General features: G+C 39.8%; 1 protein-coding gene across 7 annotated transcripts in view; it reads right to left on the reverse strand.

Annotated features, from left to right (window-relative positions):
* Positions 1-11,016: 11,016 nt before the first annotated feature.
* The window catches only part of cpeb3 (cytoplasmic polyadenylation element binding protein 3), a 37,477-nt gene continuing 31,989 nt past the window's right edge, over positions 11,017-16,504 (reverse strand). For all 7 annotated transcript variants that reach the window (XM_080288145.1, XM_080288144.1, XM_080288142.1 and 4 more), the window contains 4 exons: positions 15,503-15,621; positions 14,304-14,418; positions 13,611-13,792; positions 11,017-11,429 (listed from right to left, as the gene is read on the reverse strand). In XM_080288145.1, the coding sequence (XP_080144271.1) occupies positions 11,202-11,429; positions 13,611-13,792; positions 14,304-14,418; positions 15,503-15,621 (644 nt within the window). In that variant the 3' untranslated portion in view covers positions 11,017-11,201. The remainder of the gene's footprint in view (positions 11,430-13,610; positions 13,793-14,303; positions 14,419-15,502; positions 15,622-16,504) is intronic.

Consider the following 16,504-nt stretch of genomic DNA (forward strand, 5'->3'; position numbering starts at 1 on the left):
CTTTAACTGCAAGCAGTAGCAGCAGCTGAAAAGGCATTCTAGCATCACATGGGCCTGTGAGCCATTCATATACATATTCATATGGTTCAAGCAGCCCTTCCACCTAAAACAAAGTTACACCTTTTCAGACCAGGAGACTGGGTGCTTATCGGAGATCTCCAGAGAACCAGCTGGAATGAGAAATGGTGGAATGGCCCATTTCAGGTACTGCTGACAATCCAGACAGGAGTCAAAGTTGAAGGCTGTGCCACTTGGGTCCCTGTCAGCCATTGCAAGAGGATTACAGAACCACAGTAATAACCCAAAGGGTTAAAAAAAATTCCATATTGACGATGAAGAAGACAACAAGGGTGTACAATGTGCTCTCCCCTTTCAACCTACAGCTATGCTGGAACGAAAGAGTGAGGGGTGAAAGAGCGCCCTCCTCCAACAAGAGGATTTCTTATTACTGCTATATTTTGCATACAAATTTTATACTACAAGAGTGATTAGAAATAATTAAAAGGGTGGAAATATAGTAGAAAAATGTGTGTTTCACCTTATTAAACCTCAGTGTACTGTTGTTATTTAGCTGTAATAAACTAATTATAAACTGTGTTTATAATGATAAACACAAAGATTGTACCTACACTATAAAGGAGCCGTTATTATTTTGCCTGTTTGTCATTGCTGGTATGAACCCTGCTCTGGCTGGATTGATCCCTTTCAATAAATCTCAATAACTTTCTTTCAATACAGTATATCTCAGAAAATCAGTTTGGTTTTGATGCTCAATTTATTTTTCCACAACAGGAAACTGTTTGTGTTCTACACTTGACTCACAAAACTCAGAGAGATGGAACAAAAGGTAGAGCAGGCCACCTGCTAATTAGACGGTTGGTGGTTCAGTCCCCGTCTGCTTCAGTCTGCATGCCAAAGATCCTTGAGCAAGATACTAACTCCAAGTTGCTCTTTGATGGATGGATCCGTAGGACTATGAATGTGTGTGAATGATAGATAGAAAGCACTTACATAGAAAAAAGTGCCTGGGTGAATGAGGCAAGTTGTATAAAAAGCACTTTGAGTGCTCAGTTTTAGTCCATTTAGCTTTAACACACCCTTGTCGTGATTCCTGGTTCACTGACCCAGTATTTTGAGTTTTGTGAGTTCATGATTTACCTTGGGTTTATGAAGTTATTTATGTTCTTGCTCTTCAGTGTTTCATCCTTTCAGTATAATATTTTCCAGCACATCTCTGTAGTGTGCACTTCCAGTCTGATTTTGTCAGTGCCTTGTTTTTAGTTACATTTCTGTCATTTGCTGTGTATGTTATTTTCGTGTACTTAGTTTGGTTATAGTTCTTGTCTTGTTATGTTAGTGCACCACCTTCCCTCTGTCTCCCTCTCTTTCTCTGAACTGACAGATATGTGAAATTATCTGATACTTACCCTTCTTGATTCCTCCTCTTTAGCGCTAGCTAGATTCTCACGTACAGTGACTACAACTTTGTATAACTGCTATAAATTGTACTGCTGAACCTGAAGTAATGAGTCTGTTGTGAAAATGTAAGAAGCAGAAATTAGAGATAACATTTGTTTAAAAATGTCGTGAGTAAGTGTAAAAAGTGTCAGTTTCTCTGTCCTGGATTATTCTGTTTTAATGGGATAACTGACAGTCATCCCAGCAAGAAGGCACAAGGCAAGCCATTTGCTGCCGCCTATAGGTTAGTTTTGCACATTTACACTTCACTCAATCACCTGTTAAACATCACATGAAGCTGTCACAAGATAAACTGACTGTAAAGCAAATTGATGACTGAAAGCTGTTGGGTGTTTACTTACTTTTCATCTTTTAAAAGTTCATTATGAGCCAAACAAACACAGTGAACACTCAAGCACATTGTTCTAGATTATTATTGTGTTAATCTGAATAACCTTCCAATAATTCACAATATAACGTCTCTTTTTTTCCTTTTATTTTTCTTTTCTTCTCCTTTTTTTTCTTTTTCATAATATAACTTGAGCTGACCTCAAGAAGTATTAAATAAAGAATCCACTTTATTTTCTTTCTATGCATTTTGTAATGTAATATTTTTGCCAATTTATGGAAATGTCATGATGTGATGGACAGTGTTGGGCAAGTTACTTTGGAAAAGCAATTAGTTATAGTTACTTGTTACTTTTTAAAAAAAAAAAAAAGTAGCACAACCTCACATGTCATATTGTATTAACACAAATGATCTAAAATCAGACAAAAAAAAAGTAACAACCACAAACATGTTTCATGAATCATTAACTTGAAATGCAACTATAAATTGTAAATTTTAAAAACCTATGCACAAGTTTTGTAAACAAGAAAGTTATTTGCAGCTATTTATCTACAGTGGGGCAAAAAAGTATTTAGTCAGCCACCGATTGTGCAAGTTCCCCCACTTAAAATGATGACAGAGGTCAGTAATTTGCACCAGAGGTACACTTCAACTGTGAGAGACAGAATGTGAAAAAAAAAATCCATGAATTCACATGGTAGGATTTGTAAAGAATTTATTCGTAAATCAGGGTGGAAAATAAGTATTTGGTCACCTCAAACAAGGAAAATCTCTGGCTCTCACAGACCTGTAACGTCTTCTGTAAGAAGCTTTTCTGTCCCCCACTCGTTACCTGTATGAATGGCACCTGTTTGAACTCATCATCTGTATAAAAGACACCTGTCCACAGCCTCAAACAGTCAGACTCCAAACTCCGCCATGGCCAAGACCAAACAGCTTTCAAAGGACACCAGGAAAAGTATTGTAGACCTGCACCAGACTGGGAAGAGTGAATCTACAATAGGCAAGCAGCTTGGTGTGAAAAAATCAACTGTGGGAGCAATCATCAGAAAATGGAAGACATACAAGACCACTGATAATCTCCCTCGATCTGGGGCTCCACGCAAGATCTCATCCCGTGGGGTCAAAATGATCATGAGAACGGTGAGCAAAGATCCCAGAACCACACGGGGGGACCTGGTGAATGACCTGCAGAGAGCTGGGACCAAAGTAACAAAGGTCACCATCAGTAACACACTACAACGGCAGGGAATCAAATCCCGCAGTGCCAGACGTGTTGCGCTGCTGAAGCCAGTGCATGTCCAGGCCCGTCTGAAGTTTGCCAGAGAGCACATGGATGATACAGCAGAGGATTGGGAGAATGTCATGTGGTCAGATGAAACCAAAGTAGAACTTTTTGGTATAAACTCAACTCGTCGTGTTTGGAGGAAGAAGAATACTGAGTTGCATCCCAAGAACACCATACCTACTGTGAAGCATGGGGGTGGAAACATCATGCTATGGGGCTGTTTTTCTGCCAAGGGGACAGGACGACTGATCCGTGTTAAGGACAGAATGAATGGGGCCATGTATCGTGAGATTTTGAGCCAAAACCTCCTTCCATCAGTGAGAACTTTGAAGATGAAACGAGGCTGGGTCTTCCAACATGACAATGATCCAAAACACACCGCCCGGGCAACAAAGGAGTGGCTCCGTAAGAAGCATTTGAAAGTCCTGGAGTGGCCTAGCCAGTCTCCAGACCTCAACCCCATAGAAAATCTGTGGCGGGAGTTGAAAGTCCGTGTTGCTCGGCGACAGCCCCAAAACATCACTGCTCTCGAGAAGATCTGCATGGAGGAATGGGCCAAAATACCAGCTACTGTGTGTGCAAACCTGGTAAAGACCTATAGTAAACGTTTGACCTCTGTTATTGCCAACAAAGGTTATGTTACAAAGTATTGAGTTGTATTTTTGTTATTGACCAAATACTTATTTTCCACCCTGATTTACGAATAAATTCTTTACAAATCCTACCATGTGGATTCATGGATTTTTTTTTTCACATTCTGTCTCTCACAGTTGAAGTGTACCTCTGGTGCAAATTACTGACCTCTGTCATCATTTTAGGTGGGGGAACTTGCACAATCGGTGGCTGACTAAATACTTTTGCCCCACTGTAAAAATGCAGCCAAGTTTTGTTTTTTTTTTGTTTTTTTTAAATAACCATTTCCAGCTATTTACAGAACAATCAGGTGTTCTGCATCAAATAAGATGCCACGCAAATTATTTGTGCCAGTTTAAAAAATAATTTTTGTCCACTTTAAGACAGACGAGAACATCACAAGCCTGATAGCTGCAGGCCTGACAGCAGGTGTATCACTCCTGTTTTCCACCTGGAGACAGCGTTGCAGTCTGCACGTCTTCAAGAAGAAGAAAGGCCTGAATCTACAGATCTATGAGCAAGATTTTCCTAACTGACTTCAAACGTTTGAGCTGTTTTTAATGATAGTGCATGGTTATTGATTACAGCAGATCATATAGGAGTATCAGGACACTGAAGAGACTGTTAAATAGATATGAGCAAAGGTGGAGTCTGTCATCCTTAAAATGCTCCTACGATAGGCAGCTGGCAGGATTGAATGACGCCTCTTTGGTGAAGTACAGATACAGGCTGTAAGCAACCATGAGCCACTGTGTGACAAACTAATAAACATGCATAATGTAGATTTGGTAAACACATAGGAGCCACTAATATGAGAAAATGAATGAGTTAGGGAGAGTTTGCTATCAGTCTCGGAACTGTTCAACTCAATTTTGTTTGCAGACAGAGCTAAAATGTTGCGACTTTGTTTAAAACTGGTGACAAAATTCTGATCAGATACAACCAGAGATGGGCAGTAACGCGTTACTTGTAACGTTAAAAGGTTATAAAACAAGTTTTAAAAAGAGACTTTTCCATTTGATTACATTTTGTATGATGGATTATGCAGAAAAAGTAGAATTGGGCTGAAAGATCTATCGCTTTATCACCTATTCAGGTTGTAAATCGTGTTTTTAAAAAGTAACTAAGTAACTAAGTAATTAATTACTTTTGAAAATAAGTAATCAGTAAAGTAACGGGATTACTTTTTTAGGGAAGTAATCAGTAATTAGTTACTGATTACTTTTTTCAAGTAACTTGACCAACACTGGATACAACTACATACAACATACAATATACACCACTGCTCAAGTGTTTGGGTCAGGTTGAGCGGTCCTTGTTTTTAATTTTTTTAAAAAGATCACATTTGATTTCCTGTAAATTCACCATACTTTCTTTGGTTGTTTTGTTCTTACTTTCTCTTTTCCCTCACCCCAGTGTGTCCCCAACGATGTGGCATGTGGCTGACCCTCACTGGGTCTGGTTTATCCTGTTAAGAGGGACTTTTTCCACCCCACTGTGTCCACATGCTTGCTCATTATTTGATTGTTGGTGTTCTTTTATGTGTATACTTTGTGTATGGACTATACTTTTGTAAACATTTTAGAAAAGATAATTAAATGCAGTATGGACATTGGGTGTAGGCTGCAGGAATGTGGAAAGATAAGAAACATGTGACCAACCCATCATTACACATGATTCTAAATAACGGTTTTAATTATGTTGTACACAAACATAACTGAAATGTGATTCTGATGATAGTTAATCATGCTTGATTGCTCAATACTGATACAAATTTAGGTGTTTCTGACTGTAATCCACTTTCTGTACAGTAGGCAGACCTAAAACAACCTTTTAAGCATCATTGTGTTCATAAAAATGGGCGTCATACATAACAGTCCATCATTTTTGGAGTTATCGCTTTTAGAAATTTCTACATCAATGACATTGAGCCTTATTAAGGAAAGCTACCATACCTGTTTGACTCTTAAAAAGCTACAATGCTTAAACCGACACAGTGATGAGCTGTTATCGTGTTGGAGGACTACTTCCTGCACACAACTGCAGGAACTCAATACCTCAGGCCAAGAAAGCAGTTCATGAAAGTACTCGTGGCACTGTAATGTTTAATTTCTGCCGTTTATTGAGATAAAACGTAATCTCGATGTTGGTGAGCTTTAGACATGCAGCCTCTGCTAGCTCTGGACAACATAAAGGTTGCCATTTCTGAGCTTCCAGTCTTTTTTTGAGCTAAAGTTAACTTATCGTAACTGTAAGGAGGAAGATTAGGGCCAGTGAAGGAAATAAAGAACATTTATACAGTTCAGAGTTTTAGTGAGAATGTTTAATATGAAGTCTGAGAATTCAGAATTTTTGAAGAAAAAAAGAAAGGGGAGAATTCTGACTTTTCTTAGAATTCTGCATTTTGAGAATTATGTTTTTGTTTTGTTTTTTTAGATTTCATGAATCCACATCCTTGGCGGAAAAATTCTGAATTCTCAGAATGCAAAATTCTGAAAAATCTTTTTTTTTTAAATCTCAAAATTCTTACTTCTTACTTTTTCCTCTTTGTATTCTGGAAAAAAAGCAACTTTTTGATTCGCCCTACATAATGACTACAGCTTAAAGCAAACTGGCCCCCCAAAAAACCTCTCACCTCAGACCACTAAAGCTCACCAAGCTACAATACTATCTCCTTAACAAATCTGTAAAGAACAAAATCGAACGAGATGCAGTTTTACAAATTCATTTCTGCAGCTATGTTCAATGCTTGGTTCAGCTAACAGCCTCCATGTTTATTGATGAATACAGCAGGAGAGACAGGAGTCAGTTTTTCTCAAATAAAATATTCAAACGTCAAACCGTTCTTTCCTTGAAGGCAGGAAAAAGGGTGAAAGTACAGATATATATAGAGCAGCCACATTAGGCCCATGCCTGCTATAAATGATTAATATTGTACAGGTCACACATGCTCCTTCCAATTTCTATATGTATCATACAGTGCAGCTACGTTTACATTCATACTTAAATACAGTCACACCGGTGTGCTCTGTGGGGACTGAACCACGTACAGCATGTGTCACTGGTGTTTTTAGAAGGATCTGCTGAGTAGAATAAAGTATGTGAGCTAATGAGTAGCAATTACTGGAACATAGCACTGAGTAGCAACAGCAGTAAACGGTCAGTGGTGTCACCCATCTTCCACAATTACATCACAACATACTACATGTATGCTCCATTCTGCCATTTTTATTTTATTGCCCATTCATCTGTTTACATTGCGAATCACTTAAACATCACCAACCACCAATCTGTTTCTTTGTGAGTAGGTTTTTTTTTTTTTCATCTTTAGATCATTTTCACACTAATGTAAGCAACATCAGCAAGTTATAACACATAAAGCTTAGCATTTCAAGAAACGAGACACTTTAGTAACAATATTACAAAGGGGTTTTTTCATAGCTTCCAAAAAAATGAAAAAGTGAACAAATGGGAAAAAAAATAAACTTTTAAAGAATTAGCATAATAAAAATTAATTTATTCCAAGTAAAAATACAAAATAATATTAATGACATTGACCAGATATGAAAGTCTCCCCCAGAAATAACTATTAATGGTTGAGAAATAAGTCTGTAAAGAAAAAACATGAAATAAAAATGAAAATATGCAAATATGTTTAAATTCTTCTTTTGTTTTTTAGCAAAACTTTCTAAAAATAATGAAAATTTCTCAGTACAAAGGCTACATTACTACTGGAAGGTACTAGCAGGTAGAGTAGGTAAATACACAGTAGAAAATGATTTTTAGTGAATCACAATGCTTGCAATGAAAATAATTCTGCAGTAAAGATTTATGCCTCTTTTTTCTTGTTTTCTTCTTTTCTACAAACAGTACAAACAGTATTGCACATTACGACAAAGAATCAAGGTTGTTAGCCTTTAAAAAAAAGGGACTAATTCAAGTCTTGCTAGAATAGAAGGCCACCAGTCTATTGATGCACCTTGGGGGCTTCAGATCAAGTTACAGGTGAAAACACTTGTGTCTGTTTTGTGGTAAAAATAACATTCTTTTCACTCTACCTCCAGCCGTGACTCTCACAAGTCTTTCTCGTCGGGCTAACGAATCGGGGTTGCTCTTTTTTCCCTCTTTTTTTCTTACAAAAACAAAAAAGGGAGCACAAACGTTTAGGAAACATAAAAAACTTCTCTTAAAAAAATAACGAACAGAAGATCTCTTTCACAACTCTGGTCAGCATAGTAAATGATTGATTATAAATATACAAAAAGGTGGGAAATATGTGTCGTTTTCCTCTTTGAGCACCTTATATTCGATTTCCTTAAAGAGCTCTCCTCCCTCCGATGTTTCGACCAGTGGGGCGCTCACCCTCGCTGCCACTGTAATAAAGTAGACTCTCACTAACTACATATTATTAGTATAAAGCTCTAGCTCCTTCAGTTGTTGTCTTTTTCCAAAAAAATAAAATAATTAATTCTTAAAATAAAAGCAAACTTTAAAAAAAGCATGATAAGATTTAAAAAAGAAAAATCAACCATCTGTTAAATCATTTCTCTTGAAGAATTAAATTAATATATATTTCTCATCTGAATAAACTTACTTAGAAAATATCTTTTTCTCTCCTAATATATTTCAAAATTGAGGTATTGCAAAAGATCTTGTCAGTCAGAAAGCACACTTTATCTCTCTTTTTTTTTGTCTTTTAACAAAAAGAACAGCTGACTGTTGAAAACTGGTCAGATACAAAGAGTAGTGCATAACAAATAGCTATTATAGAGAAGGAACAAACATAGAAAACCTTTTTTTTTCTGGGTGGGGAAAGAAATGTCACAAAAAATACCCAGAATTCACTTTCATAGGGATGCTTATTATTACTCATGGTTAGCCTCAGTTAAGAAGAAAAAACGTATTGTTGCTTAGTTTCGATTTCTTGGTGAAAAAACAAACAAACACACAGTTTAACTGAGTAAAATGGAAAGAGAGGAGAGGGACTGCAGGGGCGCCAATCACAACTCACGGAATTAAGGAAAAGGGGAAGGGGTAACACGCGATAACTCGCAATGATGCAGGATCCCATTCAGATTGTCCACAAAACTGCTAAAACCAGTGTAATGTGGCCCAGCCTCCCAAAAAAAAAAAAAAAAAAAAAAAAAAAAAGCATACCCTCCCCGTCTTCAGCAGTCAATACTTAAAGTTTCTATGCATTGCATCCACCTACCCGCCCATTCCTGTTTAAACTGCACCATAACCTTTTGATAAAAACAAAAATATATATCTATATGTCCACCTTTTTTTTCTTTTTTTAAGCAGGTCCATTACTTCAAGCTTTGCAGGAAAATAAAAATCTGGATAAATGTGGTAATCCCAGTTTGCACATCTGCATGTTCCGGCAACGCTCCTCCTTCCCACCCATCCCTACCCCTTCCCATTTAGCGAGAGCATGTGCAGGGCTCAGTTTATCAAGTGTCCAGTAGCTTCAGTGTTAAGTTTGACTCCTCGCCCCTAAACGCCTCTCTCTTTTTTTTTTTTCCTCATCCGATCTGCTGCGCCCACGTACCGTCCAGTTTCCTCATCCCGTGTGTCAGGTGGTCTCTGTTAAACAAAGTCGAACACGTGAGCTCTTTGGTTGCACTCTGGGACGTAAACGTGCGCTTTTTCTCAATGGTGGAAAAATAAAAGGATAATTTCAACTCAGTTCTCAGTCTAAGCTCACATTGGTTGCGTCTCCTCGGACCCAGTTAATGTGCATTTAAAAAAAAAAAAAAAGATCGACAGCCGTCCGAGTACACATGTGAGAGACTTCTGTGTGTACTGGTGCAAGAGTGTGTGTGTGTGTACGTGTGTGCAAGTAGGTGTGTGTACAAGAGAACATATATACGTGTGCATACACTAGTTATGACATTTCACAGGACTTCTATGTCGGACACTGACGACAGTTAAAGCGAATCACAGTTCTAGGCATACTCAGACCTAACTACGTACTGTATAAAAAATTGCACAATTCTATCAACAATCACTGCAAAAAAGGGAAAAAAGTACTTCACCTATCAGACAGTTTTTTTGTTTTAATGGTAATCCTACATTTTTTTGGGGGGGGGATTTGTGATTATTAAGGTTTTGTCTTTATCATATTATCTGGATGCCTGTTTGTGCAGGAACCCTCTGGTTCCTCTGACCAGCTTTTCCCTGTATCTGTCCAGTTTGGTGTGAGTCAAACCTACGTCTGTAGTGTGCTGTGCAAACATGGGCAGAATCGAATAGACGTGATATTGAAAAAGTCTATTGCATGCAGCAACCTGATTGAAATAAACATGCAGTTAGGGGGCGACCCTCCCCATCCCCCCCCCGCCCGGTCCCCACACACGCACACACAAGCACACACACACACACACACACACACACACACACAAAAGTTAGCCGTCTCTGCCTGGGGGCGCCCCCTCCCCCTGCCGCGGCTCTCATTTAATTTAGGAGGAAAAAAAAGAAAACGTAAAAAAACCCACCAGGTGCTTCTCTCTACATCTGCTGTTATTTTACACCCTAGCCTGAATAAAGTTATGGTATCTGTTTATACCATGGATTTAGCAGCAAAGCTATTGCAGCATTACATTTACATAACACTAAAAAATAATGTTATTATCAAAAATAAAGACCTAGAAAGCAAACTGATCTGATTGCGCATATGAGGTATTAATATTTTCAGAGTCAAAATGGAGAGCGAATATAGCCGTGTTATTTTTTCTCTTTTTAACTCCACACTACTGGATAGCTGTTGAATCTTGCTACATCTTATGTCACCTATTTTGCTCCTCAGTATGCATTAATTTCATTTGCCTTTGGTAGTTCTTTTTTCTTCTTAAATCAGGGGCAATATAACTACAGGTTTTGAAAATAAGTGCATGCTCCTTTTACGTAAAATTTAAATTATCTATAGATGTATAGATAGGTACAAAACAAAATATATATATTTATATATATTTATATATGTATATTTTAAATATTTGCATGGTCCCACCTCTGTCTTAGTAAAGGGGAGGGAGGTCCAGCAGGACGTACCGCACCACCTAGTCAACAGAACAGGGAACTAAAAGTAGCCAGGGGCCTAACATACCATCCTGTGTGCGTGTGTGTTTGTGTGTGTGTTTAGTAAGATTTTGTGCCAAAGTGCAAATTCTAAGCTCATGGATTTTCGCATTTCAATTCCCCCACAAAGCTTCATCGTCGGGGGGAACACTAGACGATGAGTTCAGAGCTGTGTGCTGTGAAGAAAGTCCCATGTGTTTGATGGTATCACTTCTGCCTTTTTTTTATCATGAGGTGTTTGTGGGATGCAGGGTGGATGGATGGGGCTTTGGGGAGGAGGGTTCCAGCGCTGTCCCAGGCTGCAGGAGGATTTTTTGGGGGCAGGTTGGCGTGGGTTCACTGGGGAGGAGGGGCGGGGGGTTAGGCAGGGCTGGCTCTTGGACTCAACCAACTCCCTCAGCTCCAGCGGAAGGACACGTGTCGAGGGCGGTCGCCCCCTTCCTTCACCAGTGGCTTGTGAAACTCTCGGCCGGCTCGTGAGTGGATGCTGGCCCAGCAGTACTCGCAGTAGTACTGCAGGCAGGTGACGTTGGCACAGAAGAAGGGGGCGAACTTGCCCCCACAGCGTGCCCCCTGGCACTCGTCGCACATCTGGTCGTCCAAGACGTACGGCTTGACCTCCACCTGGCAAAAAAAAAAAAAAAAATCTAAACAAAACCGCATTTTAGGTTATCATATCCAAAAAACACAGATTGAAGTGGCGTACGCTCAGATTCATAAAAAATTCACTTCCTGTTCAAGTAAACAGTCTTTGAAACAAAGGGCTCAGTAATACTGTATTCACGGCGACTGCTGCCATAATCTGTCAGCCTCAACAATGTTTTAAAGAAAAAGAAACCAGCTAATGCAATCGTGTTCACTGTGAATGAGAACAGATATTTTTAGATATGAAATGACAGACAAATCAAGGAAACCTGATAAAACAGATCAGCTGCAGCTGCCTCCCCGTCAACGAGCAACGAGAAACGGAAGCCCGGTTCAGTGAAACTACCATGTCCTCTGGGTGTCATTGCATGATAATCAAAAAATAGGGCTGCTATGAGTCACTGATGGATTTTAAGCAATCAATAAATAACTCCAGGCTACATCCACGATCCTTTCCACAGGTGTGGGGTCAAACAATTGGTACAGATCTACCGTTGCCATTAAACAGTCTGCATCGATTCCCAGTATAAAAGATGGGTGTATCCATCATGGCATCTCCCACTGGTTCATGAAACCACATGAGACTAATGAAAGGTGGATCAGTTAATTAATGTCGTGTTTTATTCAGTGATTCAGTAAAAGTAGTGATTGAGCCCATAAAGTCAGGAAAATGTTTACCAAGGTAACAGAGCAAAGATTCAAGGGCCATTTTAGCATGGACTGCTGTACTATCAGGTCTTTTTGCAACCAAAGAAGGCGCCCTCTACTGGCCATTAAAAATAAAGTATGCGAGCTGCAGGTTTTTTTTCCCCATTTCCTCCAGTTTTTTGTTGTTGTTGTGTATATATGTGATTTGCACAGTAACTGTGCTAGAATAACAGCTGGTTTTCTCCAGATGTGTTGCCCATTTAAGTCATAGTCCAGAACCCCCGTTCATTGTGATCCGTTTGACAATTTCTAAAATAAAACAGGACAGGTATCCACCCATCCACCAATATAATGAAGCCAGGAGACAAGAAATGAGAGCTCAGTCACCATGGAGACGCCTCAGCATACAAGCAGGCAGAGGTGGATGTTAACCTTGTTATAGTGTGGCCACAAAATGAAAGGTTATCAAATCCTTCAGCAGTGGGAGACTGTGCTTAGCCAAACTCTGCAGCAGCTACAGTGGAATATCCACTGCTGAGAGCAACGAGCTCACGGAAGAAAAAAAAGCAAGAAAGCCAGAAAGAAACGGCCAAGCTGCCAGGCCATTAAACACCAATTTCATCTCGGTGGACACAGAGCTGACCAGAGGTAATTAGCTCACATGTGCTATCATCAAGAGCCATTTACAGTTAAGGGAGTCACAGACAATGAAGGCGAGAAGAAGGACGAAGAGAAAATGGCACCAGCTGGCATCCTAGTTTCTCACCACAACTGAACATGAATTTCAAGAATGCGCTCCACTGTCTGTGGTCTGCAGTGAATATAAATCCTTTCAAAACTCTTAATTCTTTCAACTTGAATCCTTTTGTTGCAGCCTAATGCCTAAAACAACAAAACAAATGTAAGATGGACATCTATTTACCGCATAAAAGGAAGAAATTTTGCTAGGTATCTGGTTCAAAGACATGAAAATAAATATTTTGTTGTGTGAATGTTTTTGATGCTGTAAAGTGGTGTTTTCGGCAAACAGTCCAAGTCATAATAAAGACACCATAAACCCCCGACTGAAGATAGATGGTGATAGCTGAGGTGGGTTGGACAGCCCCGCCCTGCAGAGGCTCAGCTTCCTGGCTGACAACCAGTCTCCCTCGGTCACGGCGTGCCTAAAATAACCACCCAGCAGCACAGCTCCAGTGAATATACATGTATAGGGAACTACTATAATTAAACCATCCCTATGTGTCGGGACTCAGCCAAAGGCCATAGTCATTACACATCCAGGCATGGCCTTTCGTTATTGTAGGCTATGTTGGGTAGCTGGCTGAAATCCCTGCTATAATGAAAACTCTGATACATGGAGGACTCAAGCAGAGTTCAGCTCCACAGCTCGCCATAGGAATGACTGTGAAAACCTCACTTGTGGTCGAGACGCTGCTCTCTTTCAGAAGAGGGATCGCTGTGAACGAAGCTCACGAAGCTCACGAAGCTCACGAAGCTCACAAACTCACTCACCCTTTTGTCGATGTCATTGTGCTGCAGCTGAACGAAGCGAGCGCTGATGGCAGCGATGTAGCTCTGCTGATTGGAGAAGGCCACGCGGCCGGCTCCCTTTGGGTATTTGAGCTCTGGGTCCGTGTCAATGCCAGCATAGCAAACACCTCCGTACAGCCTGTCCATGATCATAGCCAGCTCCACTGCGGAGAAAGGAAGGGAAGAGAGGTGGGGGTGGGGAGAGAGATGATTAGTGCCACAAACTCCTCTCGGGAGTTTCTGTGAGTTTGCAAGTTCTGAGTTTAGTTTGTTCTTCAAATTGAAAGCCTTCAGTTACGCTTGAAAAAGCAAAAGAAGTGTCCGACATAAAAATCTGCCCTGCTACACTACGCATCAGAGCAGCAGTCTCAACTCAAACTGCTGGTGTAATTAGCAGGGGGTCACATTGCAGACAAGCCAGCAATGTTTAGCCCAAGAAAAGAAAGACTGAGCCTTCCATTACACCATGAATTCTTAACGTGATGACCACTTGGCCTCCGTCCTGGAAACCCAAGTAGAGGATTGTTTTCTCACAGGAAGAACTTTCATTATAGCCTCCAGCCTCTGAGCTCCATGCCAGCCAATGTTATAAAGGCAATTTAGAGGCTCTGGGAGCTTGCTGGGGAAAAAAAAAGAAAAAAAAAAGATGTCCTCTCATTCATATTTCTGACTTACCTGCACGCAGGGGCCGTGGCACCCCCCCAACAAAGATGGTCTTGCGGGGATCCAGAGGCTGGGAGCCATCCATGACAAAGTCACTGTCGCTCAGGTTCCAGGGACGGATCTGGACCTTTGTGTAAAAGAAAAATGAAATGTTCCCACTTAGAAGTCATTGTGTGGTAAGCTGGTTGTGCATTTGGTTTTAACTAGATAGCAGTGTGGTATCAATCAATTATGTTAACTATACATTAGTTTAATCCAGAGTAAATTAGAAAGATAGTAGCCCACAATCTTCTACAAATCAATGGTCCACAGACATTGTCTGAACAACACACCACACAGTTTATCTCAATACAAGTAAACTATATCTACATATATCTCCATCTCTCTCTCTCATATATATGTAGATGTAGATGTATAGATGGATAGATGGATAGATATATATCTCTATCTTAATGTTACACAACTTATATGATTTCCATATAGAATGTACACAACTTAATGTTAGAAGCCTTAGAGTCTGTGCTAAAATAAGAAGGTTAACCAGCTAAACTTAAACACATAAACATGCTGGAATTGGCACTGAGAGCCAGACAGCATGCTAATTTTAGCAGTTGGCTCAAAGCACTACTGTTAACCTCACAGGCCACTAGCATGGCACTTGAATTTTTTTTTGGTGATCAACTGGACCCAGCACCAAATTTGGATTCAGGAGACAAACACCCTCTCTACTTTTAAGGTTGTGCTGAAATTTTATAAATATTAAAAAAAAAGAAAAAAAAAAGAAAAAAAGAGGGCTGCATCAGGTGACCCTGAACATTCCCTTAGTTATTTATTCTTTTCACTCTCTGAATTTGAATAAAAGACAGTGTGTCTTTTATTCTGTAAAGGGAGTTTTTCCTTGCCACTGTCACCAAGAGCTTTCTAACAGGGTCTAAGGCATCATTTGATTGTTCAGGCTTTTTGTATATTTTAGAGTCTTTACCTTACAATATAAAGCACCGTTACACACTTGTTCTTGTGATTTGGCACTATATGAATAAAACAGAATCAACTTTTTTTTTAAGAACCGTGGGCATACTGTCTGGGCAATTTAAATAAGTGAACTCTCATTAATTCAAGAAAACACATGTACCCCAAGAAAATATGGAGGGAAATGTGGTAGCCATGTCAAAGTATGTTGCACCATTTCAAGAACTTTGTCTTAAACTTACTGGTTTGTCTTTGATTGTGGGACTGGATACACACAGGTAGAGTTTTCCATCTTCCTCAATGCAGGCATCAATCAGGGCCTGAACAGAAGATTCTTCCTGGAAAAGCAGGAAGGCATAGCCTAAAAAGGAAAAACAAAAACAGGGATTTTACAGGAAGAGAGAAAAAAAGAGTTTCCACAGAAACTACATTTCCTGTGTTTAATAGTCACAACCTTGTGACCATGACACTTTAAAGTCTGTCTTCAAGGCAAGAATTCATGGATATCAGACTTTATTTTTTAAATACAGTGTCACAATCCCATGACTAAGCCCCACACTGTTTTCCTTTGAACTATTCATAGATTCAGACAAGCAGGGCTCCAAGTGCACAGATGACCTTGCAGCCTGTTCTTCCATACTCATCAGCCTTGCATTCATATACGAGACATTCAGATGTTCCAGGCACCTTGCCGCCTGCACAGCCTCAGATTAAATGGCACGGAGTGCTTCACTCCTAAAGGAACCATGCAAAATTGATCAGCCTAACGCACTGCAGATCTTCCAGAGTCAGGTAGAGAGAGTTTGGTGATGTCTTTGAGAGGCAGAAAGAAAGAATGAGCAATTCAGACAGTCACTCTGTACTACTGAATTATTTAGCACGGAGAGCAGAGACCTCATCCAAGGTCAGAGCTATTAAGCCACTTCAGGCACCCAATTCAATAGGGTACATCCATCACGCGGTGCTACGGGGATAACGAGCAACAAAGATCTGATTTATAGGCTGAGCATCATGAGCGCCATATATTGAGAAAAGACAAAAAAAGAAAACTTTTTTGACAGATGGATAATGAATACAGGATGCATGTCTGAAACTGATAAAGGTAAATATCCAGTGCAGCACATCAGTCAAAAAAAGGCAGGAGATAATGCCACACAGTCACCTCTGAATAACACTAACCTATTCATTTATTGCTCTATTTATGCCAGAAAGGACCCGGCAACACCTGTGGCACCCATGAGTCA

This window comes from Astatotilapia calliptera, chromosome 13 (genome assembly GCF_964374335.1).
Source record: "Astatotilapia calliptera chromosome 13, fAstCal68.1, whole genome shotgun sequence".
NCBI lineage: Eukaryota > Metazoa > Chordata > Actinopteri > Cichliformes > Cichlidae > Astatotilapia > Astatotilapia calliptera.